The following is a 26,119-nucleotide window of genomic DNA, read 5'->3' on the forward strand; positions in this document are numbered from 1 at the left end:
AAATGAAATTGTGAATAATTAATTTTTCTCTTAATTTACAACATATATTAGGTAAAATATTTCACAGCCAATAGTACATATTAACTGCAATAAACTTAAAAATGTAGCAGGTGGGACATACTCAATAAGTTTTATATAATTTCGTTTGTAATACTTTGTTTTGATAGTGAGACACTTTTAGTAAATAATGTGTCTATTGTGACTGTTTAAAAATATGATTTGTTTCTTTCATACAATGACTGACCAAAATTGAAAGGTATAGATACAAAAATAATTAAAAAATATTGATAAAGTAGGACCTTAAAAATCGTTGTTTCATGTAAAAGGCAGGTTTTGTAATATATATGTATATGTGAGCTGGCCTTTTTGATATAAAATTATAATATACAAAACTAATGAAATAAAATAATGCATATACTACAACTAATATTAAAGTACACAATACAGAAATGAGAAACATCTGTATGTACATACATAGGAATTTCATTAGCATAAAGTACGATACTAAAATACAATGTACTATTCTATAATGTATATCTTCTTATAATCTTTACTATGTTACCTTTGTTTACTGATAATTTTATAATGATAATACATCCTATAGTAGCATATATGATTCACCCCGAATAACATTTTTTATAACATTTCATTAATTCAGAAATTATCCATTTTCCTGAAATTATTCAAAATTCATTTATGGGTTAACAAATATAATAAATATACTAAGTACAATAACACTGTATCAATTTTCTATCTTTGATCTTTTTCTGTGGATTTAACAACCTATATAATCTGACAATTAATTTTGTACATTATATTGCTTTCTTCTGAGTTAATATTAATATATTACCAACAAACATTATATTATATTATTAAAAAATATACAACAGGTGGCTAAATAGTAAGATTTTGCAACTATTAAAATACATATTGTAGCTTATAAACTTTTAAAATAAAAGTCAACAATAAATAATTTTTAAATATAAATAATATCGTCAACATTGATATTTTAAAAATAATTATCAGAATCATCTAAATGCTTTAAACTTGTTTTTTAATTTTTGATATTTTCTCTGATTTTATTAAATATTGTACTAAATATTAATTGACTTATCTTACTATATTTGAAGCAATATGCATATTGACATATCAAAAGATAACACTGTCAAAATAATTTATCCAAAGGTGAATCTTCAAATACATGCCTTTTTTAAATGTGCATATACAAGTTATTATGTGCAATACAAATGCACACAAAAATTTGTATAGACATTTAGAAAATGATTGTGTTTAGTAATATAATATGCTGTTTAAGTTTACTTATGTTCATTACTTCTTTAAAAATATTGAAAAGATAATACTGTTGTTTTGTGCAAAACATTGCATTTGATAATAATAAAATTTAGATATTATTAGTACAGGAAATTATAATGTAATCTACAAATGAACATTCACAAAATAAATAACAAAAAGAGTTTAAAATCATAAATAGCATGTTTATATCTGTATTCAATTTATACAGGTTGTGGAGTATTTTTTTTTTTTCATATATAGTGCTTCTAATTTTTGTACACACTTTCTATAATAGTGTGATTAAGCAAATACTGTATCTACTATAAATCTCTCTTAGTAATAACATGTCCTTTTTCTATGATCATTGATAGAATTATATTATTTCTAAGTGAAAAGAAGTGAATTTTTTTTATAGTATCTTAATATTCTAGCACAAATAAATTACACAAAAGAATGCTAACTGGTGACTTTAAATTTAAAATATGAAGTTGTAATTTAAAACATACAAATGATCAGCATAAGGATATTAAACTAATTTTAGTGGGATTACAGTTGATAATTTGTGGAATAATGGATTTAAGCAGAAATATGCTTTTACAGAAAATTAATTTTGTATTGCAATGATATTCTAAAAGATAAACAACAGATATTTATCAGATATATGAGACATGCTTTGTTTGAAAAGTAACTGCATATATATTGTAACATAGAACAAGTATAACAGATATTCTTGTGGCCAGCGCTTACCAGTTAATATCTTTTAATGAATGTGTAGAATACACTAACATTTTCTTCCTCCTCGAATATTAGCTTAGATATTCCAATGTTAATATTGTTTAAACTCTCTTCCTTTATTTCATGACAATTGACACTGTTACAACGCAAATGGACAGACGAATCAGCACATTTTGCTGTTGCGTATCTCTTTAGAATATATTTTTGTTATAAAATATTATTTTTTTTATTTTAAACATGTAAATAAATATCTAAGAAGTAATTTAACTTAATCTAGAGAAATAAAATTATATATTAAATTCAAATATTTCAATACAAATTTTGAGTAACTACATTATAAGAATATTAAGTATTTCAGTTAAAAATAAAAATGTAAAACGTTCCTCAGAAATATGCAACATGTGTTAATTGTAAGTAATAATTTACTTACAAATTAATGTATTGATTCATCTGGCCAGTTGCGTTGATTACGGTTCATTTTCTCAAACTATCTTTACTACTTGCTCGGCTAGTTGAAGCTGTACTTGATTCTCCAGGACCACCAGTACCTACTGCATCTCCATTAATGCTGGATCCAGCAAGAGATGCTGTCGGTGTAACTGGAGCTGAACGCCTCCTTACTTTTGTCAAAGCTTTATCTAATCGTTGTATAAACATGTCCACATCTGATTTCTTCATACCTAAAGCTGCAGCAGCAGTTAAGTATGGTACTGGATAATTACTATTATGTGCTCCCCAACCTAATTTAAATTAAATGAATGAAAAATATAATGAATTTGAAAGTGTTATTAAAATATACTAGACACATACATACTTTTGGTCACATACCTTCAAACTTATATGAAACAATATGCTTAGTTTCTGTTGTTGTTATTACTCTTGTACCACTAACATTGCGGAGAAATAACATCAAACCTAACATTGTAACTTGTTTATTATCATGCTGATGACTTAAACACTGAAGAGTCATTCCCATTGATATAGGATTTCCTTTAGTGTCTAGCAATCTTTCATCATGTCTTGTTGCTAATTTGCCAAGTTCTTCCTTTAAATATGAATACATTTCTTTACGTTGTGTTATTAATTGTTTGTAACCCGCCATTCCTAAGCTTAGTAATGTTATCATTACATCCATAATGGAGCTGGCACTTGCACGACCTGGGTACATTTTTGATATGCGATCTAACAGATTTTTGTCAAAAGAGCCAATAATTGCACCACCAACTGGTACTAGAAAATTTTTATCCGTGCTTTGAACGAAAGCATCGACGCGGCCCTTACGCGATGCTTCTTGAATCAAATGCATACATCTTGTACTCTGTAAGCTATTAACAAAGTATAATATAACATCTGTTCAAATATAATATGTTTAAAATACTATAGTATATATATAATATACACAAACATACCCATACGCATTATTTACTAAATGTGGAATGTTATATTGAGTACAAAGCGCTGCAATAGAATCAATAGAATCACATGCCCTGGGTGCAAAGCAACTAGTTGTTGTGAGCACACAAGCAACACTTTCACTTAAAGCTGCCATTTGAGATTCAAGTCTTTGCATATCTGTCTTTAATTCATCTCCAACTATCTTGGTTTCAATAACAATCGGTTCTAATCCAGCTGTGATTATTGATTTAAAGCTTGATTTTTGATCAATTCTAGGCCACAAGACATACTTGGCTCGTGGTCTATCCTGTTTAAATGTTAACATACATAATACCAAACTCATGCCTGTAGCCATTGGTGATAGAAAACAACCTGCTATGCTTTTTACACCTGCAATAAAAAAATGTTTAATGTAGCACTTAGATAACAAAAATTTTAAGAACTTTAATAAAATTGAGCAATCTTAGTTTAAAATTATTGATCTTACCCATATATCGAATGACTTCAAGTACTAAAGCATTGGTTAATTTATACATTAGGCTACTTCCTGCAGCTTTTGGTTGTACTTCTTCTAAATCACTTGATCTTCCTATGCCATGACCCATTCGAAAATGTCGCCTTGCAACAATGTTTGATACAATTCTTGCTTCACGTTCTCCAACACTACAATTGGAAGGAAAATTGTTGCTGTCCATTTGTGACAGATCTGAGAGAAAAGCTTCTATTGTTGCATCATCCCAACCCTCTTCTGGCCATTTTTGCTATTTTAAAACAATTTATATTAGTAATTAAATGATATAATACAATTATATTAATATATTAGTAATTAAATGATATTATCAGAATATTAATTGAAATCTTACATGTTCGATGAAGTGTCTTATAAGATTTTCACGTGCTTTTTTTGCATTTAAACCTTGTTGTACATAGGTTGAAGGAATAAGTCTTTCAGCTAAACTGAATGCCTGATTATTCATCTTCTTGATTTATTTAATTCTTTCACACACTTAGGCCAGAAATATTAGAAAGTTTGATGTCTTAGCACAGCATTGCTTTTAATAATTAATATCAAATGATTAGAATAATTATTAATCTATAGATAATATGAACATGAAATGCTCATTATACAATACAAGAAAATGATACAACTTTATTTAAAAATATTCTTCTATGGTATTCGAATGCATAAACATTTAATACAAAATTATATTATACTTGAATAAAAGATATTGCTCCATGAATGATCTTTATGTAAATAGAAGGTGCAACAATGTTGATGGTATTATAGAAAAGAAAACAAAGTTTCCATATAAAAATGAAATTTATTAAAATGTCAAATATATGGATACAAAAAATTATACATTACATATTTTAACATGCAAAAGCTAATTACAAATCAAAAAGATATGTATGCAACTTAAAAAAATATATAAAATCACATTTGTATATCAATAAATATTCGTAACTATATTTCAGAAAAAAGATACAGTGCGAAAATATAATATTACATAATTTCATAGAATATGAATAAAAATTAATTAAATAGCGAAAAATCATTAAGTAACCATAAACATCAGTATCACATAAAATCAAAGAACGAACGCGCTGTTGTTTATTTAAACGAATCTAACAAAATACAACAAATTCAACATTGATGTAAAGGTTATGTACTTTTATTGTATACGGATTAAAATACTATTCACAAAAAAAAAAAAAAAATGAGAAAAGAATAAATAATTATAATATCTAAAGTTCTGTTAAAAGCTAGCAAACAAATAAATAAAAAAAAAAGGTTGATTCGAATGACACAGTTTCGTGGAACGGTGTAATAAACGATATATCATAGAATAAGAAAATGGGTTGGGCTACGATGAAATATTCGTGTGCTGGCGGTGCACTTGATGATCATGCACTACCTGACGCATTCCAAAGACTCCGAGCCGTAATATTTCATACGCGCATTTAACGGAACTTGAATTGAGCAAATATACACACGACCTGTGTCGCCGTGGTCATTGGGAATTGTCAGCAGACGACAGGTTGTTAGAGGTTATGTCGTGTCGAGGTCACCTAAATCGGATTAATTTTACGCAATAAGAGAGGATGCAACGTAATTGTTTGGCCACAGGGGACTCAGGACTGCGTTTTAATTGTCATTAGTTACACGATGTGTACCGCGGACGCGTGGAGAATAGCGAAATTTACGAATTACGGGATTTTACCTCGAATTATGGCGTTCAGGCGACAGCGGACGGACGGGTTACGCACGGCGCTACGAACGAATTCGTTCGCCGCCTTTACAGGTCAAAGTGATTCGCATACAACTTACAACTCAACTATCCGGCAGGTGCATCATTTACTGATAATTACCTTGTTACCTCCTTCCCATTGAAAAATCATCGATCATCACATGCTGATACGAAAAATGGAAACGTAGCGCAGAATCAGCGATTTTTTAAGTATGTAGTGTAATTTTATCAACTTTCTTATAATAATTTTAAAAATTGTTTAAAATTTCATACGCAAATAGTTCTTTAAAATTATCTTAATGTCTATTATTTGGTCTTCCTTTTTTTCGACAAATTTTTATGGTGCTTTTCTTTATTTAGCGATTGTAATACTTTATGTATATATAATCTACGTAAAATGAAAATAGGTTGTTGTAATATTATCAGCATAAAAATAGTATTAAAATATTACCTTGCACAAAATTACTTTATTGCATTTAAATCTTTTTTACTTAACGTTTGCATTTATATTTGGAAACTTTATATTTTTTATAGTAACTTTATAATCTTCTATAATTTTTTGTTAAAATCTCGTAATAAATCTGTTACAATTTTACATAAACCTTTAAATCCATCAATCTAGCGCCATTAAATATTTATGACACACGCACGCATACATGCACAAACACACGCGCGCGCACGTACGTATAGTTGTTCTCATGAATATTACGATGATATTACGTAATCACTTTCTTTCATATACGTCACTTAACAAAGATTTTCATTATTAATAGACGCTACGGAATACTAAAATCTTAACTATTTTCATCTCAACTGAACCTCTGAATCTCATCTCTGAATACTGCACATCCTGCAATTTGACTTAAATCTATTACATTGTAAATCGTGTATCGTATCCATTGTTAAATTATTCACTATATAAAGAAGAAATTACTTTATTATAAATTGCAATGCATTTTCAATGTATCTCATCTATTTATAATATTTCAGTTTAAATGAATTTTAGGCACATGTATCATGAATAGATTGCGGATATGTTTATGTAAATTCATATACTATGAATACAATTGAAGAAATAGAGCCTAAACAAAGATTTCTTGTGTTAAATATTATAATTATATAATATTTTAAATATTGCAATATATACTATGGTAAAATTACGAGTATACATAGTCTCTGAATATGTATTTTTCATAAATATTAAATACATAAATATCCGTAGTCTAGTAATAATATTTAGTAGATAAATCAAATCTTTCATAGATTCTGTTTCTGTTGTTCATAAAATATAAATTAATTTCTTAAATATCCAGTCTAATTATAACGAGTACTATACTTTGTTATATATTTTTGCATATTATGTACATTTTTGCACGTTGAAATTTCCTATAAATGTATAAACATATGCAGTCTCGTCATGAATATATGAGTAGCCGAAACCAGCATAGGAATAGTTTGATTTTCTGCATTGGCATACCTGCCTACACGTTAACCCTATTCAGTGAATAGATCTTATAGTTTGCGGCGAGGTTCGCATTGTGGTGATAGTGTGGAATTGGTACTTGAATGACAGGTTGTCGTGCTGTATGTTAGTATTCAAGTTAAGTAACAAGAATATTTCAAAATTATTCTGTGTCTGTATTTATACAAAACGTTGAATATAGCACTGAAAATTTCGAGCTTATTAGGTACGTTCTCTTTAAACTTCCGATAACGAATTCGATTGGCGGATACTTGATACCAATGGCTGAATAACTTTTTATCATTTTTCCGAATAACATTATTTTGCTACAATTTGTTTCGGACTTTTATATCGATAAAACAATTTAGCAGGTGACAATTTGATATTTTAAAATAATATTATTGCAACTGATAATTATCATTGTTTCGTGACATGATTATTTTATTGTTATCTTCTGCTTTATAACTATTTGCAGTTTTTGCTGTTTACAACTTGCTTAAAAGTATATCTTTTGTATAACACGCAAATGTTTACTGTTATTAAAAAGAAATTTTAATTATAATATGTTTAGATTAATTTCATTTTTAAAAATGTTTTTAATTATTAAATGATTCAATGATACAATAATAATTCTGATGATATCTTAAGTCATAGTTTTTAAAATAATATTTTGCATAAAAATTTATCGTGGTAAAAGATTATTATGTGCGAAAATATTTAGAAATTTATTTTATCGATAAATTGACAAATTTTTTTTTTCTATCTTTCTAGTTAATCATGGAATTGGAGAATTGTAATTCGCACGGGGATCATGTTCCTACTACACCTCAACACGAAAATGATCCTAGTGGAAATAAAAAGTGGTATCGACAAGCTAGTCAAAGGTTAGTGATTAATATCTGGTTAACTGTATCTGACAAACGTTTAAAATTCGCTAAAGCTTGATTAAAAAATTGATAAAACAGAGCAATGTTTTGGAAAATATTAATAAAATAATAATTAATTTTCTATCCAAATTTAATTCTTAATAATAAAAGATTATTTTCACTCCATAATTACTATCTATATACGTATATTTAATGTTTTTAAATTTGTTTATTTTATCGTATATTTTACTTATTGGAAAGCATTATTGGTCGTTATAAGAAATTTAATTATTTTCAATAGACTAAATTATTGTCCAATTATTTTAGGTAGTGTATTATTAAATGCATACGCAATATGCCCATGAAACATGTAGAATTCACTATCTTATAATGGTTAATATATTATAATAAATGAAGTGCTTTATTATACTGCGGAAGTTTATTCATTTATGGGAAACATAAAGGTGTAAAAAATGCACATGATATATAAAAATATATAAAATATTCAAGATAATTACAATATGTAACTGATGAAATGAATGTGTGTTTAGTTTTTATTCTTTTTAATTATATGTATTCACAGAAATATGAATTTGCACAAACATCTGCAGTCCACTTATTATTATCTCAGACGAGCCACTCGATCCTAAAGCACAAAATTTTACGGTATTCACAAGATCGCCAAGGCCGTACCAACAGCCTACGCACTATCAGAGGCGGCTCGATCATACTACGTGAAAATAACTGGTTCAACTTTATATATTTCCATGATGATCGTGAGTGCTCTTAGGGTCTTGAAAAAGTAAACTTCTGCATTTTCGCCGTTGTACCATAGTTTTTCACATTTGAACGATTACAGTTTATATTTTGATGCTCGTTTAATCAGAATTACTCAAGAGAATCGCGTGTGATATTTTTCTATACACTTCCTTCATCCATGCTGTCGAGACTTACATAGATAACGACTGTCAAAACATCTTACTGATAACAGTATATTTCCTATTCTGTCATAAAGACTTGTGTTTTTAATCATTATCAAGGAGCTAATATATTTCAAGATTAAAAAGCTTTTTTATCGCTTTTTATCTGTCCCGAGTTATTTGGTTCCGTGGATTAAAAAGTATCCATCTTATTTCAAATTCGAGTTTTATTATAGAGATATTCAAGATTATTTTATACTTTAATTCCATATCAATCTTTATTCATTTATCTTCTTTTTTCTTTTTATTATTGTTTCTGAAATCAGAGGATCATCTTTGCTTTAAATCCATAAATGTTAATTTCCAGTTTTTTATTTTTTCTTTTCTATTGTTTCCATTATTTCATTTTTATATACAAGGTTATCTTTTTAATTGTCCAATTTCTTTCCAACATGTTTTGGAAAATTTTTTTCTAAGACGTATATGGTCTGTCATCGGTTGTATTAAATTTATATCTGGAATTTCTAATCGTTATTAACTTTATATGACCTAATATATAACGCAGATTACGCTGCAATTTATAAAATACGCATCATAATGAATGAGTGTTTTATAAAGAGTGATACAAAAAATAAAAATTCAAATGATAAATTATTGAAATTGTGATATTACCATCATCATCCTCTTTCATAGAATAAAAATTCATTTTTCCAGAAAATTTATATTTTCTCTTTCATTCATGAAACTGTAAAGGATATTTTAGTTTAATTGATTCTTGATTATATCAAATTTCTCCGTGTACTTTTCCTTCTAATCTATCATCGTCACGCGAATGACCCCTGCAGCCTTCTTATCGTCGTTGCTATTCTTGCCATATTCTCGTGTTGTTTGCTCGCGTGTAACTCGATTTGAGAATTTTCATTGAACTCAGTACGTCGTTGTCATTCGCGTTGGTAAGTTAATGAGCCGCGTAAATAACTCTGGATTTCATTCTCTGTTTCTTTCTCTTTCCCTGCGTTCTCTTTTCGGAACGTTCTATGATCGATTTTCCAACGGTTCAGTTTCAATCGATCTGTTATGAGCTGTGAAAATGTGGACGTGCTGATTACGCCAGGCAGAACTGGTAATTCTTCTCCTATTTCTATTTGTACCTCTTATCGAGCTTACACGCATGGTACACCGTACTGTGCGTTTTTTTTATCGAACAATAAAGTACAATACGCTATTAATATGCCAACGAAACGTGTTTAACTGGCTAAAATTAGATTTCGTGAAATTTCAGTCTTCTACCGAATCATTATTTATTTTCTATTTTGTCCAATTTCCTTGAAACGAAAAGGATCGTTAAAAGGACGGGGACTTTGTTAATAATCACGGATTAAATACTTTTTATGATATTTTTCACACAATTTTACTCACGTGACGATGTTTCTTCGACCAGTAACCAGCATTCGAATGTTCTGAAGCAGGGTGCAAAGTTCGATTGCCGGATGAGTCAAACATCTTTTACGAAGAATCCTTTTATCGATCAGTGCTTGGCTCCTCTTTAAATCACGGTATAGAAATGACCAAGAACAATTGTAGCGAACAAGACCTGGATAACTACAATGAGAGTGGCCTACGAACAGATAAGCGTGAATTAGGTCACAGGTAAATTTCTTTTCATATTTTATCATATTTACCTTACGATTGTGGTATCTCTCATAATTCATCACTCATCTGCGATTACATTACTTTCGAAAAATATTCATTACCAAATTTTATTAATAGATAGAATATTAATCATTTTCAATGTCAGCGACGATAATCTCAGAAATGTGTGCGTTTGCAGATTTTATAGATTTAATTTATTGATGAAGTTTTTAATCATTTTTTAGAGACGAGATTTGAGTGTTGTGTTTCCCTCTCCCCCTTTCTCATTCTCTCTCTCTCTCTCTCTCTCTCTCTCTCTCTCTCTCTATACTATGACAATAATGCGCGCGCGCGTATCTGCAACGATCTGCATCTCGTCGTATAATTCCTGCAAGATGATTTAAAAGATGGACTGCTAATTTTTAAAGCATTCGATTCTTACCCGAACGTATCTATTCACTAATTTTTACGTAAATATGGAAAACTTCTTTGTTCGCATCTGTAGACTATATTTTAACTTCTTCTCACTGCAATGCAGATGATGCAATGCTCGAGAGCATACAAGAATTTATAATACCTCTATAAATTTGAATAAAAAGAAATTATGTATATAGTACCTTTATTCTATAACTGGATAAAATTTGTATCGACGATACGTGATCAGAATTATCAAAATATGACGTGATAAGAATTATTTATCTTTATTTATGCAGACTTCGTTCTTTAAACATGCATATATGAGCAATAGTAAATACTATTTATATCTGCTATCCGTCTAGATATCTATGATAATAAGCTAAAAACGAATTCCATCGTACCATTAGCCGATATCTTTCCGAATGCAAGATGGAAACGCTAAATATATTGCAAAATACGATATTTCGCAATGCCCCTCCATGCCTCATTAAGTCAGTCCGGTGTGGCCTGTTCTTTTATCTCAGTTCGAATGCCACGTTCCACCTACGGAAATTTCCTCTAGTCGCAGTTCTTCGCTTAACTTCCAAAAAATTGCATCACTCGGCTTAATTCGATATTTCATCGATTATTTCGTTTCAGGTCTTAGGATTTGAAACTTCCGCAAAGTGCAGATCTTATAATAAGACTTCGACCTCGACTAAGTAGCAGAAGTGGAACTCTGATCTCGATTCAGTTTGCTCGTCTCTTTCGATCGTTCAAATACTCTTCTTCTTCGTGCCGTGTGTTATGTGCCATTCACAACATGCTTCAAGCTTCGGAGCGCCTCGGGTAGAGAAATTTGAAAAAGAAATTCGAAGAGCATAGCTATATGTAATACGTGCCTATTCTCACATTGCAGCTACCTTGAGACAAAGAGGCAACCGTCCTCTTTCTCGTATCGTGACTTATGCGAGTTCTTCGGCCATATTACGTACCATATTTAGGAGAGAGAGGTCTCATGCATTTTTCATAACCAGGTCAAACATATGCACGAGCGTTTCTTTGATACATAAAGATATGTTCCGGTTTGAATGATGTGTACTACGCAGTTGATTCACGCCTATGTTATAGATAGTATACGCGTCGAAGTGCGTTAGACTTCATTGTTGTCTATTCGATATGTTCCAATAGATTCTAAGTATATCGCATTAAGACACGGGTGCAATCTATTTAAAAAATCTTCACCAAGACATGACAATTACGATTTCGATATACGTTAATTATAATTTTCACTATAATATTAATTAGCATTAATTAAAATAAAATGTCGCAACGCCGTACACGTATGTCATATTATCAGGTGCAAGTCGTTGCTCGAACAAAGCAAAATGCGACTGAGAAATGCGCTTTTAGTTATGTTTAGAATTTAATTTTAGCTGGCACATCTAACTAAATAAGTAGACGAACGCGTGCACGCGTGTTTGAATTACGATCGAAACAGAGATCTTAATTTCGGCCCGTGTGAAATTGTTTTTTTCAATAAGAATAATAGAAGCTTGTATTGTGATGTTTCACTCGTTGATCAATTTTCTTTCTTATCAGTGGTATATCAAATCATTCAATGAAGCAAAATTATCAAGGTGCGTTTCGTTATCATATTTTTTGTTGAGATTCTTTTCTTTTTGATCTGTTCGTGGAAATTGAATTTTCAGAAATTCTTAAGCAATTTTCTCGACACAAGTACATGATTCAAGTATAGTGACAAGTCAAGTCTCGATTTAAGTATATGATATTTTCTTTGAAACATTCAGTGGAAGGAGCTTATGATATTCTTTATTACATTCAGTGTTAAGATCTTTCTTTTCTTAATCTGTTCTTAGAAGTTCAATTTTCCAACGATTCATAATTTTTATAACTGCAGTGTTTCGTACTTCTGTTCATATAAAAGACGAAGGTTTAAATAATTTTACAGTATAATAATAGTAATATAGTATATTAATTTTTTATCAAAGGCATGTTTGCAATAAACATCTTGTAACTCCTATGTGCATCTCAAATGTTTCATTTTATTAATTAAATTTTACTGCTTGATACTCGCGATTTGTTATAATGGTAAAATAATATTTTAAAGAATTTCGTACAAAATACATGATGTATTCATATACATCTTTTATGATAAGTGTTTAAATACTTTCGTGAGTTACTTTACATGATATTGTACATTTTGTATTGATAAAGTGACGAAGTGAAAATATCTGTTACTCAAAACGCAAATGTATTATATTATGTAATAATATATATATATAACATAATACCTGGCGCGTAAAATGTTTCATTTGCATTGGAATGTAGTAAAACTTAAAAACAAAGTATCTAAGAAAAGAGATGTTTTCTCTCTTTATGCGTTATTCGTATCTATTTAAAAACATAATTTCTTTTAATAAGAAATTTGTCCCACCTTTATGAGGAATTTATTGTCTAAATTTTGAATTTCCTAAATTGCTTAGTCACATCATTTTCGTTGGCTAACTTTGTGGTGATGGTGCAGACAGTGAATAAGTAGAGTGAAAGTGTGAACGATGCATACCTTAGCAGAAACACATATAGATACGTGGATCCTCGTACAATGCTTGACCGACTTAACCGAAAGTCGATAATGCGAAACAACCAGCAGAAGAGATTCACATTAGAACAATTAAAGTCCGCGTTGAATTACGTTGACCTTAAACCTTTATGGTGGTCGAGAATTGCAGGGTTCGTCGCATAAACAATGAGATATTATATTTTCCAATCTTTCTAATAATAACATATTTTATAGAAATATAGATGTTAGACTCACAACATTGTCGGATTAATATTATAAAAAAATAATCGATATAAGTAATTAATTAATGTGTAATATTTAATGTACGTAATGTAATATATTTAATGTAATAAGCAGTTGCGTAACATAATGAATATTTTTTATATTTTTATGAATATTTAATGAATATTTTAACAGTAAAAATAAAAAATTTTCTCTTCTGGAAAAAGACAAAAATTGATACAATACGAATTTTTCGATTGACTCGCGCGAATAACAATCTTCGATTTTAATCGTTCCAGAAACGATACAACATGTTTTCACATTATTTCGAATAACATATTTCTTCATCTTATGAAATACACGAGAAATTAATTTCCTATGATATTCTCCAGCTACGATGATTAACCAATTGGAATTTCTCAATTACGGCGCGATAGTCCGTATACAACGCTTTATCCGAGTATACAATCTGACTATACAATCGATGAATAACTGAAAGACTTCCTCGAAACGTAGTAACAATTAGTACACTTATCTATGTATGTATATATATATATAGCGAGGATAAGGTAGATTGGAAGTTTCAATAAAATGTAGATTGCATGGTAAAGGTCGGGTCTAGATCAGTAACAAAGCGGCTCCTATATACTACGACGAACCAGGCTAACGTGACTCATGATGCATGGGTACTGGGTACGGTGATGGATGAATGTACGACTTACTGTTTTGTATGGTCGTTGAGTAAGATTGTGTTTGAAAAAAGTTAAGCGTGTATTTTGAGCGCAGAAATACTATAATGTGTACATATCATAACACGTCCCATAAAAATGGTTTAACATAAAGTTTATGATAGTCATAAATGATTGTTTGACAACAAACTCATATACGTCGTTCAAAAATTCATTTCTTTTTAAAAGTTAAATAACGTTTCACATTTCAAGTAATTTTTAGCAAAGAAGGTTTTACAGTGTGTTGAAAGAAGGCATAAAAGATTCAATCGGTAAGAACGTTTCACGTACGGATTATTTGTACGTGTCTTGAATTAGTCAAGAGATGAAATTTTTCTAAAAACTAGCCGTCAAGAAAGTTCTAGGTTTGATCGTGCTGGTACTCGCTGTACTCCAAGCTGTGATGCTCGTATCACCTTGCTCTTTGAGTTGCATTTATAGATTTACTCCATAAAGTATAAATGATAGTATAGAAATGCAATAAATCTTGTTATACAGCATTGCGACACAGCAAGATAAAACAAGCATTCCTCGTTAAATCTCACGTTAATTCCACATGCACAGTAACGTCTATAAATTAACAGAATTGTAGGAGAATTTCATGACTGATAAATATGTAAAAATTCTGTAAAATATTTAAAAAGTGATGAATGAAACGCGAAAAATATATTACTCTGACAAATTGTTAAAAATCTTTTATCCTATCATATTTTGAAATTTATAATGAATTTCTTTTATTTATTTAAGCTTCGAAACACCGGATCATGACAAAAATTTTGTTTCTTATATTGTAAAATATAGGCGATACAGACGATGCAGCGTGTATATTAACAAACCAATAATTAATTAAGTAAAAACAATATTACTGAGATAAGTATTATTAATTACGTAATAACGATAGATGGTAGTTCATAGTTGTGTATTAAGATAGTTACTATTCATAGTTATTCCCAAATACCGGGCATCAGTATGAGGTAACATATATATGTAAATACCGAGTGTGACCATGAAATTTTAATTGCAACGATATTCATTCCTATTTTAAGTGTTTCGTTATACCTACTCTACTGTTAAAGAGGTCTTCGTGTTTTACTAGAACGACAGCAAGTGAGGTGTTCGTCCGGATTTTTGTCCGGAAGTCGGTGAATCAATTGCTATCTGCGCGTATTAACTGGTAACTCGGCAAGTCAAGGATCAGTTAACGTTCTATCATCGTGCGGATCGGATCATAGGTTTTAGCCACGCGGTTCTCACGTGTATTATCAGACCTACACTTTTCTTTCTATCAATTACTGTGATCATCTTTTCCGTGCCTTTACGCGTGTAACATTTTTAACAAAAGAACAGTGGTCTTTAAATTAGTGAAATCTTTCTAAAAAGAAAAAGATCGATTAAATAAAATCAGTGGATCGATAAGATTGATAAATAATTACGACAATAATTAAGGTGAATTATCTTTTAAGTACAAACTTCAGTGATACGGTAAAGCCAACTAAAAATTGTGCATGTCAGAAACTCTTAATATTATCTACGTTAAAGCTAGATTAATTAAAAAAATGAGTATAATATGACGTAATGTGGACTTAAGATATATTCTTGGTTATCAAAATTGTATTAAACGATAATTAAAGCCTCTTTTTATCAAGTAACGAAACTTTAGTTTCTTTTTTCTTCAGAGTTAGTATACGTGACACATGTATCTCTCATAATGTACACAATCTGCTTTTCTCGTTTCTTATTGGCACTGAATTTCGAATCGAACATTTTGTTATCCGTTATATACATGATCCGCATACATTATTAAGATTGCTTCGAATAAAACTAATTAAAGCGTAATTTTTATTCCGATTTAACAGTCAAATTGCTCACCAAGAGTTCCTTAACGAATATTTATCACGTCATGTATGCATTCTTAAGTTTGATCTGAATGGAACCTTTGATCTTCTTGAAAAGGCACATTTAACCGAGATAATGCGGGTAAATAGCGTTCATAAAGTTCGCCGCTTTTATAAATACCGCTTCTTGGAATTAATGCATTCATCGTGCCACTGATAACATAAATTACATGTCTCACGCGTAATTATACAAGATTGTTTACAATTAATTATTATTTTTATGTCGACTATACTACCGTTTCGAAGTATCTAAATGTTTAATGATTTTTTACAAGATGTATTTTAATAATAGAATTGTGGCTAAATTGAACGATGATTTTATTCTTTATCATTCGAAAGAAATGAAATTCCAAAAATCATTCTTTGAACTTGAATCCATAATAAATTATTTAAAACAAAATCCATGATAATTTATTTCAAAATGATATTCGATGATCATGTCGTAGGATATATATTTTTCAATTATTTTGCTATCTTTTTTGATATTCGTATCAACATACTGATGATTCGATCATTTTTCTATCATAATTCGTAGTGCAAGGAAAGTCAGCAAAATTCTATGGCTCAAAAAACGAATCAAGAATAGAGATCAAGAGTAGTAAAATTGCAATGAAGACTTAATAAAGTATTCAACATAATTTTATTATTATTATTGATTTCTGTCTTGTTTTGAGCCATAGGATCTTCCTAACTTCGATTATAACACGAATTTCATTTGTACACCCACGATGTATTCTTGTTCATTGAACTGTTGCATTATTTTTCTTATAGAAAACCGGTTGTTTGGAATAACTCATTGCCCTTCCACTAAATGAATTTTCATAGGAACAATGAAATGCAATGGATCCTTTGTTTTCTGTAATTTAATAATAGACATAATCGTCACTATACCTAATACAATTTTACAACCTCTTAAATTCTACAACTGTATCGATTTGTATTTATGAAAGAATTAATTCTGTTATAAGCGATAAAACATTTTTAATAACAGCGTTGTTTCACAAATAACACAAAAATCGCGTCATGACTAGAAAGGAAGCCGATGTCTCGCGGTAAACTTACGAAACGAAGGTGATATGTCTTGTTTTCGATTTAAGTTCGTTAAACTTCACACGTATGTTCATCTTTTTCCGATTCCCATTCTATCGAAGCTGTTATTACCGACTAACAGGTACGCATATCGATCACGAGGTGCTGATGATTATTTGAAAATAGGAAAAAATGTGGCTGAAGGATGTGCATGACGACGCCTTACTGGCTGCGAATTTCGTGAACTCGCGACGCAGCGTCCAAAACGAGTAAGTTCCTCGTTTTTTCTCTTGTGTTAGAAATTTGTCCGTTATCAAGATCAGTCTATAAACTATCATCTATATCGTTGACGTAAGAGATATAATAACATACAACTAGTATTAGTAATTTACGAATAAATGTTGAGTATTATTAATATACACCAGTGTCGATTTTTATTCGCTTTTAACGTATCTCATCCAATGTTACATTGAACATTCATCGTGTTTAGTGCTCCTGATAATTTCTAAAGTATCATTCTATCAAATGAACTTTAGTTATTACAAGTGGGAACTAGGCACACTTTGGTATAACTTAATTAAGAGGGTAATTCATCTCAGACACGTGAAAATTATTGGTATCATTGACAACTTTCGAAGTGAGAAGTTATAAAGTAAATCATAATTGTATTTGTTTTGTCATTTATTGTATATATTAGCATTACAAAGATAACTCTTTAACAAAGTGACTACGCTTATTCCACAATATTATTTCTCAATATGTGTTTTTATGATTATCATCCAGCTAAGGTGTACGTACGATTGTTACAATATGATATAGGCCAGAATATAAAAGCAAAGTTCTTTTATCTACTATTCTATTATTAACAAAAAAAAAAAAAAAAAAAACAGATACATACAAATATTTAAAAATATTTATTTTTGTGAAAATCGTGTAATAATATTCGTAAGTCCAATTAAACCACGTTTGGTCACATCGTACAAAAAACATCGTAAAATAACTTCAAAGCAATCATTTTATTGGAGTATTTTATTGAAGTTTATTGGACAGTATTTATATTCTTGATAATATGTATCATAGATTTATTTTATAATTTTCTTTCGGAAATGTTGTCTAACATAGACATAATTATCAGGCATTCGGGATGAATCTACTTTACTCTCATTGATATTAACAGTATTTAATATAGATCGAAAATACATAATTCAGATCGATCTGGTAACATTGTTATCCATTTTTTGTTATTAAAGAGACTTTATGTAATCGAAAGGTTTCGATTCAAAGAATTGAAATTGCATATATTTTGCATAAATTATGTGAAAAATATCGAAGCAAAAACAAGTTGCGTTACTTCGTTAACCTTTATCATCGATTTAATAAATTATTTTTCACTGTAATTAAGTGCAACGTCGTTGAAGTTGTGAATCTTATATAAATAGATACGATTATCGATCGGATAACATCAATCACTATTTTATAAAACTGAGTTGATGGATATAATAAATCTTTTCTTGTCTTACTTATTCAACACTTCGTCCCCTATCCTTTAATTATAATATTTCCATAAATTTATATTTGTTATGTGCTATGAAGAAAGTTAGTTTTACATTATTTCTTATGTCAAGCGTATATTTTCTTCGCAATTTTTATACAACGCAGAACTATTTGCAATCAATAAAAGCAGAATCTTTGTTAAAATACTTGCAAAGAATAGAGATTTGATAACATATACAGAATTGACTAATATTAACAGGTCGGTGACGAAATTCTTTTTTATTTTAAATTTGAAAAAAGAAAAAAAAAAGAAATAAATAAAGGAAAACGTTTCTATACCACAACAGTAATAACAATTGAAATGGATTATTCATAGCCTCCAAATAAATCTTTTTCTGTATGTTCGTGTTAAAAGGGCGCAGAATGTTTCATTAATGAGAAAGCTTTTATTTAAAGCAAAAATGAATGATTCAGAAGATAAAATAGATGCAACGAGGAAAATTAGCGATTCCGATATAATGAAAATTCCACGCATGTCAATTTATTCAGATGAATTAGTTGGTACTTCAGAAATCTTTCTTAAGGCTCGGGAAATTGCTGTAAACAGGTTTGATGTAATTCTAAATAAAAAAATAAAGTCAATTTCGAAGAAATTCGATTTTATAAATAATTTTTTTTAAATTAAACATTTAAGGAAGAAGCTTCGTTCTTCTAAGCTCTGATATATCACATTTTTATAATTCACAACTGTGGCATACTAATAAAAAATATATTTTTCATATCTTCATAAATGAATGCTTTAATTCATTAAATGTAACCACGGAGAAAATAAAAAAAAAAAAAAAAACGAGCGATTAAAATTTATTATCATTTACTTCTGTTGCAGAATTTTTGTGAATCGTAGCCTTCATTTAGAAAATATCAAGTTCTATGGATTCGACATGGATTACACGTTAGCAGGTAAATAAAAATATATATTATTTCTTTTATAATAATCGAATTTAAGGAAATATATTTTAAAAAATTAAAAACGTATTTTTGTTACGTTGTAATATTATTAAAACATTATTTGAAATATTTCAGAATACAAGTCGCCACAATATGAACAACTGGGTTTTACGCTGTTGAAAGATCGTCTAGTGTCCCTGGGATATCCACAGGAAATTAAAGCATTCGAATATGATCCCAGTTTCCCGGTGCGGGGACTTTGGTTCGACACTCTTTATGGGAACCTCCTTAAAGTGGATGCCTATGGAAACATACTAGTTTGCGTTCATGGTTTTGAATTTTTGAAACAGTAAGTCCTAGCACACAGCTTATTTGTAAACTGAGGATTATATACATATAAACATGACATATAACATGACTCGATGTTGTCACAGACGTTTTATTTTTGATATTTCATATATCTTAGCGTGTTATGTACATTTTTTGTATTTTTCCATCTTCAAATTTCCCATAAAGTGTATAAAAATCCACAGTCTAGTTATATGTAATTTGAAAAAGTAGACGTAAATTATTTAATACATTTTTCCTTGTATGTTTTAGCTCACAAGTATACGAACTTTATCCGAATAAATTTTTACAATTAGACGAGTCCAGGGTATACGTGCTCAATACATTGTTCAATCTTCCTGAGACATATTTATTAGCCTGTTTGATAGACTTCTTCACGAATTCACCGCAATACACGCGAGAAAAGACAGGGGTAAAAGAGGGAGAGCTTACAATGAGCTTTAAAAGCATATTCCAAGATGTACGAAACGCTGTAGATTGGATACACCTTCACGGTAATTTAAAAACGAAAACTATCGAGAATTTGGACGAATACGTGAAGAAAGACAAGAGATTGCCGATGTTTCTTAATAGAATCAGAGAAAGTGGAGCAAAAATATTTCTTTTAACGAATAGCGACTACGTTTTTACTGATAAAATTATGACTTATCTTTTCGATTTTCCACATGGTGCAAAGGTATTTAATTTTGATTTTAATTCATAAAAGTCTATTTTTTAATAGGCATAAGTTATTTTAAAAAGTTAATTCTTTCAAAGCCTGACGAACCGCATAGAAATTGGAAAACGTATTTTGATACTATCGTAGTAGATGCTAGGAAACCATTATTTTTTGGCGAGGGTACCATTTTGCGGCAAGTAGATACCAAAACTGGAGCTTTGAAACTTGGAACGCACAAGGGCCCACTTCATACAGGTATTTGATAAAATATGTTTTTATAAAATATGAAGAATTATTTTTGTTTAATATATATTAAATCAACGCTATTAAATTAATTTATATATCCTATAAATTAATATTTCAATCTGATAAAAAAATTATAATAAAACGTTCTATGTAAAACAGGAGAAGTTTACTCAGGAGGTTCCTGTGACGTATTCACCGAATTGATAGGTGCAAAGGGTAAAGACGTATTATATGTTGGTGATCATATCTTCGGTGATATATTGAAGAGTAAAAAGATCAGAGGATGGCGAACATTTTTAATAGTGCCTGAACTGGTGCAAGAACTTCATGTTTGGACGGACAAATGTCAATTATTTGCCGAGTTACAGAATTTAGACGTTATGCTAGGAGAAATGTACAAGTAAGAAAAAATTACTGTAATTAAGATTATAACAATTTTTATGAATCATAATTTCATTCCTTTTTTCTGTACAGAAATTTAGATAGCAGCACAAAAGAGAAACCTGATATTTCCAAGTTGCGAGCATCTATAAGAGACGTCACGCACAAAATGGATTTATCTTATGGAATGATGGGTTCATTATTCCGCAGCGGAAGTAGGCAAACATTTTTCAGTAGTCAAGTAGTAAGGTATGCTGATCTTTATGCAGCTACCTTCTTAAACCTCATTTATTATCCATTTTCATACATGTTTCGAGCTCCTGCTATGTTGGTAAGTTAATTAAGACCTTTTATTTATTACTGTAAAATTTTTTAACTTTTATTTGATTGAATGTTTCTATTTCATATTATTAAGATGCCTCACGAGAGTACAGTTGCTCATGAACAGAGATTTGTTATGGAAACGCCAATGATTAGTCGATCTCGGACATTCAAACTTACTGATGAAGAAGAAGAAGAGAATAAACCTACTGTATGTGTTGAAAAGTTTGCTTTTTACTTTAATATTATTTATATGTATATGCAGAACACAATTTAAAGTGGTTATATTACTAATTATTAGAAAACTTTGTACGTGGATTGTCCGAATAATCAAATACCACACCCAAGGCCAGAAACTCCACGTAATGTGACGCATACCCACGATGAAGATTGTAGTGATGAAGACAGTGATTCTCAGAAACAAGCAAACCACATAAGATCGTGTACAAGGAATTCTAATTGTAAATGAATTACTTTCATTGACATTTCATTTGGTTACATTTTGTTCTTGCATTCTTTTTTGACCATTTACTAATATCACGGAAGGATTCAGTAGAATCTTGCTATATAAATATCTATGTTTAAAAATCTTGATCAAATCTATTGAAATTAATCAATAATATATCTCATTCCTTTGTTTGCATGAGAAAAATTATTGTAATTGCATTAAGTTTCCATCACATTCATAAAATACATATTCCCGAATGATTATAATATATAATATTAATACATATAAAAAGGAAAGGTAAAAAACGAAGAATGTTGATTTTTCATTTTATAACACATTGTTCTGATTTGATAGTTTTGTAGCCCCAGTTCTCATAAAATTATAATGTTCAAAATGTCTCCATAAGATAGCATTAAAAATTTAATGTGCTGGCTAAAAACAGAGAATATTTACTCTGTATTGGAATGAAACATGGATAAAAATGATGAATATTTTATTAATTATTCTTTTTTATGATTTTTAATTAAGGTAAAAACTTAATTTTATGAACAATTCAGTTGAATTCATTCAACATTGTTTCTTCTCTAGTGGACTAAAATATTAAAACTTAATTTTTTCAATAAAGTTATCTTGTGACATTCCTCGTTTCTTACCCTTATCATTATGGAAACTAAATTTTTTTATTATCACACAAAATACGAGTCGAGAAGTTACAAAATATAAATTATTATAGATATCAGTGTAAATTAGTTTACACATATATATTTTTTCGTTGATTTAATTCAATATTTATTTAAATATATGTAAAATAGTACAAGGTATAACAAAAAGATTTAGGTACTCGTATACAAGTTCATAAGTTAGTACAGTTGAACCTCGTTTGTTCGAACATGTCGGAGGACATAACAGTTCAGATAACCAAACAGTTCCAATAATAGACGTTCACACGTATATTCGTTATAAGAATAAGTGTTTATATGTATTATGAAATTACGCTCGACCGTAGTTCGGATAATTGGGGTTCAGCATTAACTTCTTTGGATGAACGAAGTTTTACTGTATATTGTATATTGGACTAGAACCTATCCAAATATAATATAGTTATTCATCTATTTATATTAATAACGTATTTTTTATAAAGGACAATAGAATTGATGTTTTATTGATTATTAACAACAGAATAACGTTTTTTGATTGTATGTTATTTTCAACGTAAATGATTCTCGCACAAGAAATTGGCGTTTATAGAGATATTAAATAGATACAATATTGAAGAAATATATCCTAATATTGAATTTTTCTAGTAATGTGTGTACTATATGTTTTATAAGTTCAATCTTACACAATATAATTATAAACCCGTTATGTATTGTATATAAATGTTGTAATTATTGAAAATAGTGTAAGTTTGAGTAGTAGGCTAGTCTTTTTACATGAAATTTTAATTATACAAAAAGAATGATATAGTAAAATTTAAAGTAAAAAAATTGACTTGAACTGTTATTCATTTTTTGTTGTATAAATTGAATGCATATAAAATGTGCTTTTATTTTTTTGTCTCTATATAGATGTATAACTTTATTACCATCAAACGAAATTTAGAAGTACAAGATTACTAAACTGTTTTACAAAAGATAAACCCCCATATTCATTATATACATATATACGAATCGAAGAACAATATAATTTGTACAACTCATAAATATTATAAACTAGAAACTTCAGTTTATGCTTTCATTTGCAAATTTCAATCAATGTAATTTATGGAATGCTTTGTATTATGTATAAAAATGGAAGTTCTACTCTTTTCTCAATGAAATAGGATATATCAACAATAATAAAAGAAATAAAAATTGTGCATTAAAATTATTTAAATCTTATGGCTAACTCAAAAATTTACTTTGTTGTCAATAATGTATGTGGTTGTTAAAATATTTTACTGCAATAAAAATAAATAGTTGTATTTATTATACAATATACACATATATGTATATATATACACATTATTACCTGTGGTGCTAGATTTTTTCACAACAAGGTTTTGTTGTAAATGTAAGTAAAAAATAACAACAGTTATCTAAGTGTGTAAAAGTTAAAAAATATGTACTAAGTCTTGTTATCATGCAATATAAGGATAAAACATGAGTTACGCGTCAATCAAAATAAAGATACAATAACTGCAAATGTTATATTTATTTGAACATGACTCCTGTTGTGTATAGAAATTATCGTATTTTTTTAAACATTATTCGTAACAGATGATTTTATAAGAAACTTTAATTTTGTTTCTCACATTAGCAAATCTGCTAGATATTCTTCAAATTCCTCCTCTCTTGTTTTTTCTAGATTTTCAATTGGTTTTTCTTTCCAAATTTTAGATTCATCTTCATCTTTTTCTGTATCTTCAATCGGTTTCCCAACGTTACTTGTACCTTTATCCTCTTCAATTTTAATTGAAACTTTTGATGTACTAGGCATACTACTGGGTGTTTCATTATTTGTACCTAATCTCTTTAATGTTTTATGTTTCTTTGCTTCACGTTTTTGAGATCTATAATTCAACCTTATAGAACATTCAGGGCACAGTCCTTAAAGTGCATATCAATAATAAGCCTGTATTCCAAATGTAACAATTTAAACAAACTATAAAACGACTTACTTAATTTGACAAGAGCATTTTTCTTCTGACCATGCTCTATGTAACCAAAATTTACTTCCCAAGATTTAAGGCCTTCCTTTTCTTTACATTTTTTATTTCCACATTCAAACTGTCCCTTACCAACGATAACTTCCTTCTCTGTTCTCCATCTTAAGGCAACCTATTTAATATTGACCTCCAGGATTTAATTTCAGAATACTTCATTATATATTGAAATGTATATTATAATCTACCTTATTTTGTTTGTAATATGTTAAGTCAGCTATACAGTATTCTTTAAACAATTTGTCATAATATTTCTTTGCCAAACGAGCACCCCATGTTTCTGGTTCATTATCTTGACCCCACAGAAATCTATGGTTTTCTCTAATAACGTCATAGTCAGTCTTATCTCGGGACCTCGAAACACAGGCCGAAACGTCAAGAACTGATTGTTTTAGAGTTTACAAAGCTTTCATTTTTTTTTAATTGTTTATTTCTATGTAATGCACATTTCTTTTAAATACCCTTCTAATATTAATATTTATAACATTTGGTAAAAATGCTTTTTTTACCAAACTTTCATATTTTGAATAAACGTAAGTTAACTGTAACTTACTAATTATGAGACGCCAATTTAATATATTAATAATACAATATGGTTATGATATCAAGTTATAACATATGAAAACCAATTAAAAAATTTAACATACGTATCCCGTTTCAAAGATGACACTGAACCTCCATACAATGTGAAATAATCATTTATGAGTTTTTTGTGTCTGTCATAAGCTGACAAATAGGCATAAGCTGGAAACATGTTTCTTCTTAGCACAGACTGGTTTTATTTCTAGTTCGATGTATAACGATGAAGTATTAGTTAAAATGTACACGACACTACACGAGACATATCAATCAAAAAGAATAATAAGAAGAACAAATATTATTTCACTAAACATAAATATATAATTCACATTCTCTTTTCAGAAAATACGTTGATATCAAAGATATTCGAAATTACTTAGATATATAGTACATACACATGTATTTCTTACACTGTTACGAAGTACTTTTAAAAATGGTGTCGCAGTAGAGACTAGCGCCATTACAACAGATTCAACAATGAGAAAAACAGAAATTCTATATATTTATAAATAAAAATTCCCAGAAATTTGAACACTATTTTATTGTGCGTTCTATATTATTTTAATACAATTTTGATTTGTTTTGT

The 26,119-nt window shown here is 29.3% G+C and overlaps 3 protein-coding genes across 23 annotated transcripts; 1 reads left to right on the forward strand and 2 right to left on the reverse strand.

Annotated features, from left to right (window-relative positions):
- Nucleotides 1-310: 310 nt before the first annotated feature.
- Nucleotides 311-5,915, reverse strand: Secs (Sec synthetase). Of its 4 annotated transcripts, none has more exons than XM_072010670.1 (6): nucleotides 5,794-5,915; nucleotides 4,287-4,475; nucleotides 3,911-4,184; nucleotides 3,438-3,813; nucleotides 2,857-3,353; nucleotides 311-2,768 (listed from the first exon to the last, which is right to left on the reverse strand). In XM_072010670.1, exons 2-6 carry the CDS (start codon nucleotides 4,398-4,400, stop codon nucleotides 2,503-2,505), a joined length of 1,527 nt encoding a protein of 508 aa, XP_071866771.1. In that variant the 5' UTR covers nucleotides 4,401-4,475; nucleotides 5,794-5,915; the 3' UTR covers nucleotides 311-2,502. The 4 variants fall into 4 exon arrangements, with proteins under 4 accessions (XP_071866771.1, XP_071866770.1, XP_071866768.1 ...); XM_072010669.1 differs by lacking the exon at nucleotides 5,794-5,915 and adding an exon at nucleotides 5,646-5,781; XM_072010667.1 differs by lacking the exon at nucleotides 5,794-5,915 and adding an exon at nucleotides 5,340-5,477.
- Nucleotides 5,591-24,434, forward strand: Nt5b (5' nucleotidase B). 18 transcript variants are annotated; one of them, XM_072010646.1, is made up of 10 exons: nucleotides 5,591-5,770; nucleotides 7,906-8,018; nucleotides 19,787-19,860; nucleotides 19,984-20,197; nucleotides 20,449-20,872; nucleotides 20,938-21,109; nucleotides 21,260-21,500; nucleotides 21,575-21,812; nucleotides 21,897-22,013; nucleotides 22,104-24,434. In XM_072010646.1, the coding sequence occupies exons 1-10, from the start codon at nucleotides 5,591-5,593 to the stop codon at nucleotides 22,269-22,271; spliced, it is 1,941 nt and encodes a 646-aa protein (XP_071866747.1). In that variant the 3' UTR covers nucleotides 22,272-24,434. The 18 variants fall into 18 exon arrangements, with proteins under 18 accessions (XP_071866747.1, XP_071866748.1, XP_071866750.1 ...); XM_072010647.1 differs by having other exon boundaries at nucleotides 20,953-21,109; XM_072010649.1 differs by lacking the exon at nucleotides 7,906-8,018 and adding an exon at nucleotides 17,593-17,675.
- LOC139990976 (protein FRA10AC1 homolog) lies at nucleotides 24,414-25,972 on the reverse strand. Its single transcript, XM_072010674.1, has 4 exons — nucleotides 25,602-25,972; nucleotides 25,143-25,308; nucleotides 24,910-25,069; nucleotides 24,414-24,838 (listed from the first exon to the last, which is right to left on the reverse strand). Exons 1-4 carry the CDS (start codon nucleotides 25,706-25,708, stop codon nucleotides 24,540-24,542), a joined length of 732 nt encoding a protein of 243 aa, XP_071866775.1. The 5' UTR covers nucleotides 25,709-25,972; the 3' UTR covers nucleotides 24,414-24,539.
- Between the last annotated feature and the right edge of the window lie 147 nt (nucleotides 25,973-26,119).

This window comes from Bombus fervidus, chromosome 9 (assembly GCF_041682495.2).
Source record: "Bombus fervidus isolate BK054 chromosome 9, iyBomFerv1, whole genome shotgun sequence".
Classification (NCBI taxonomy): Eukaryota; Metazoa; Arthropoda; class Insecta; order Hymenoptera; family Apidae; genus Bombus; species Bombus fervidus.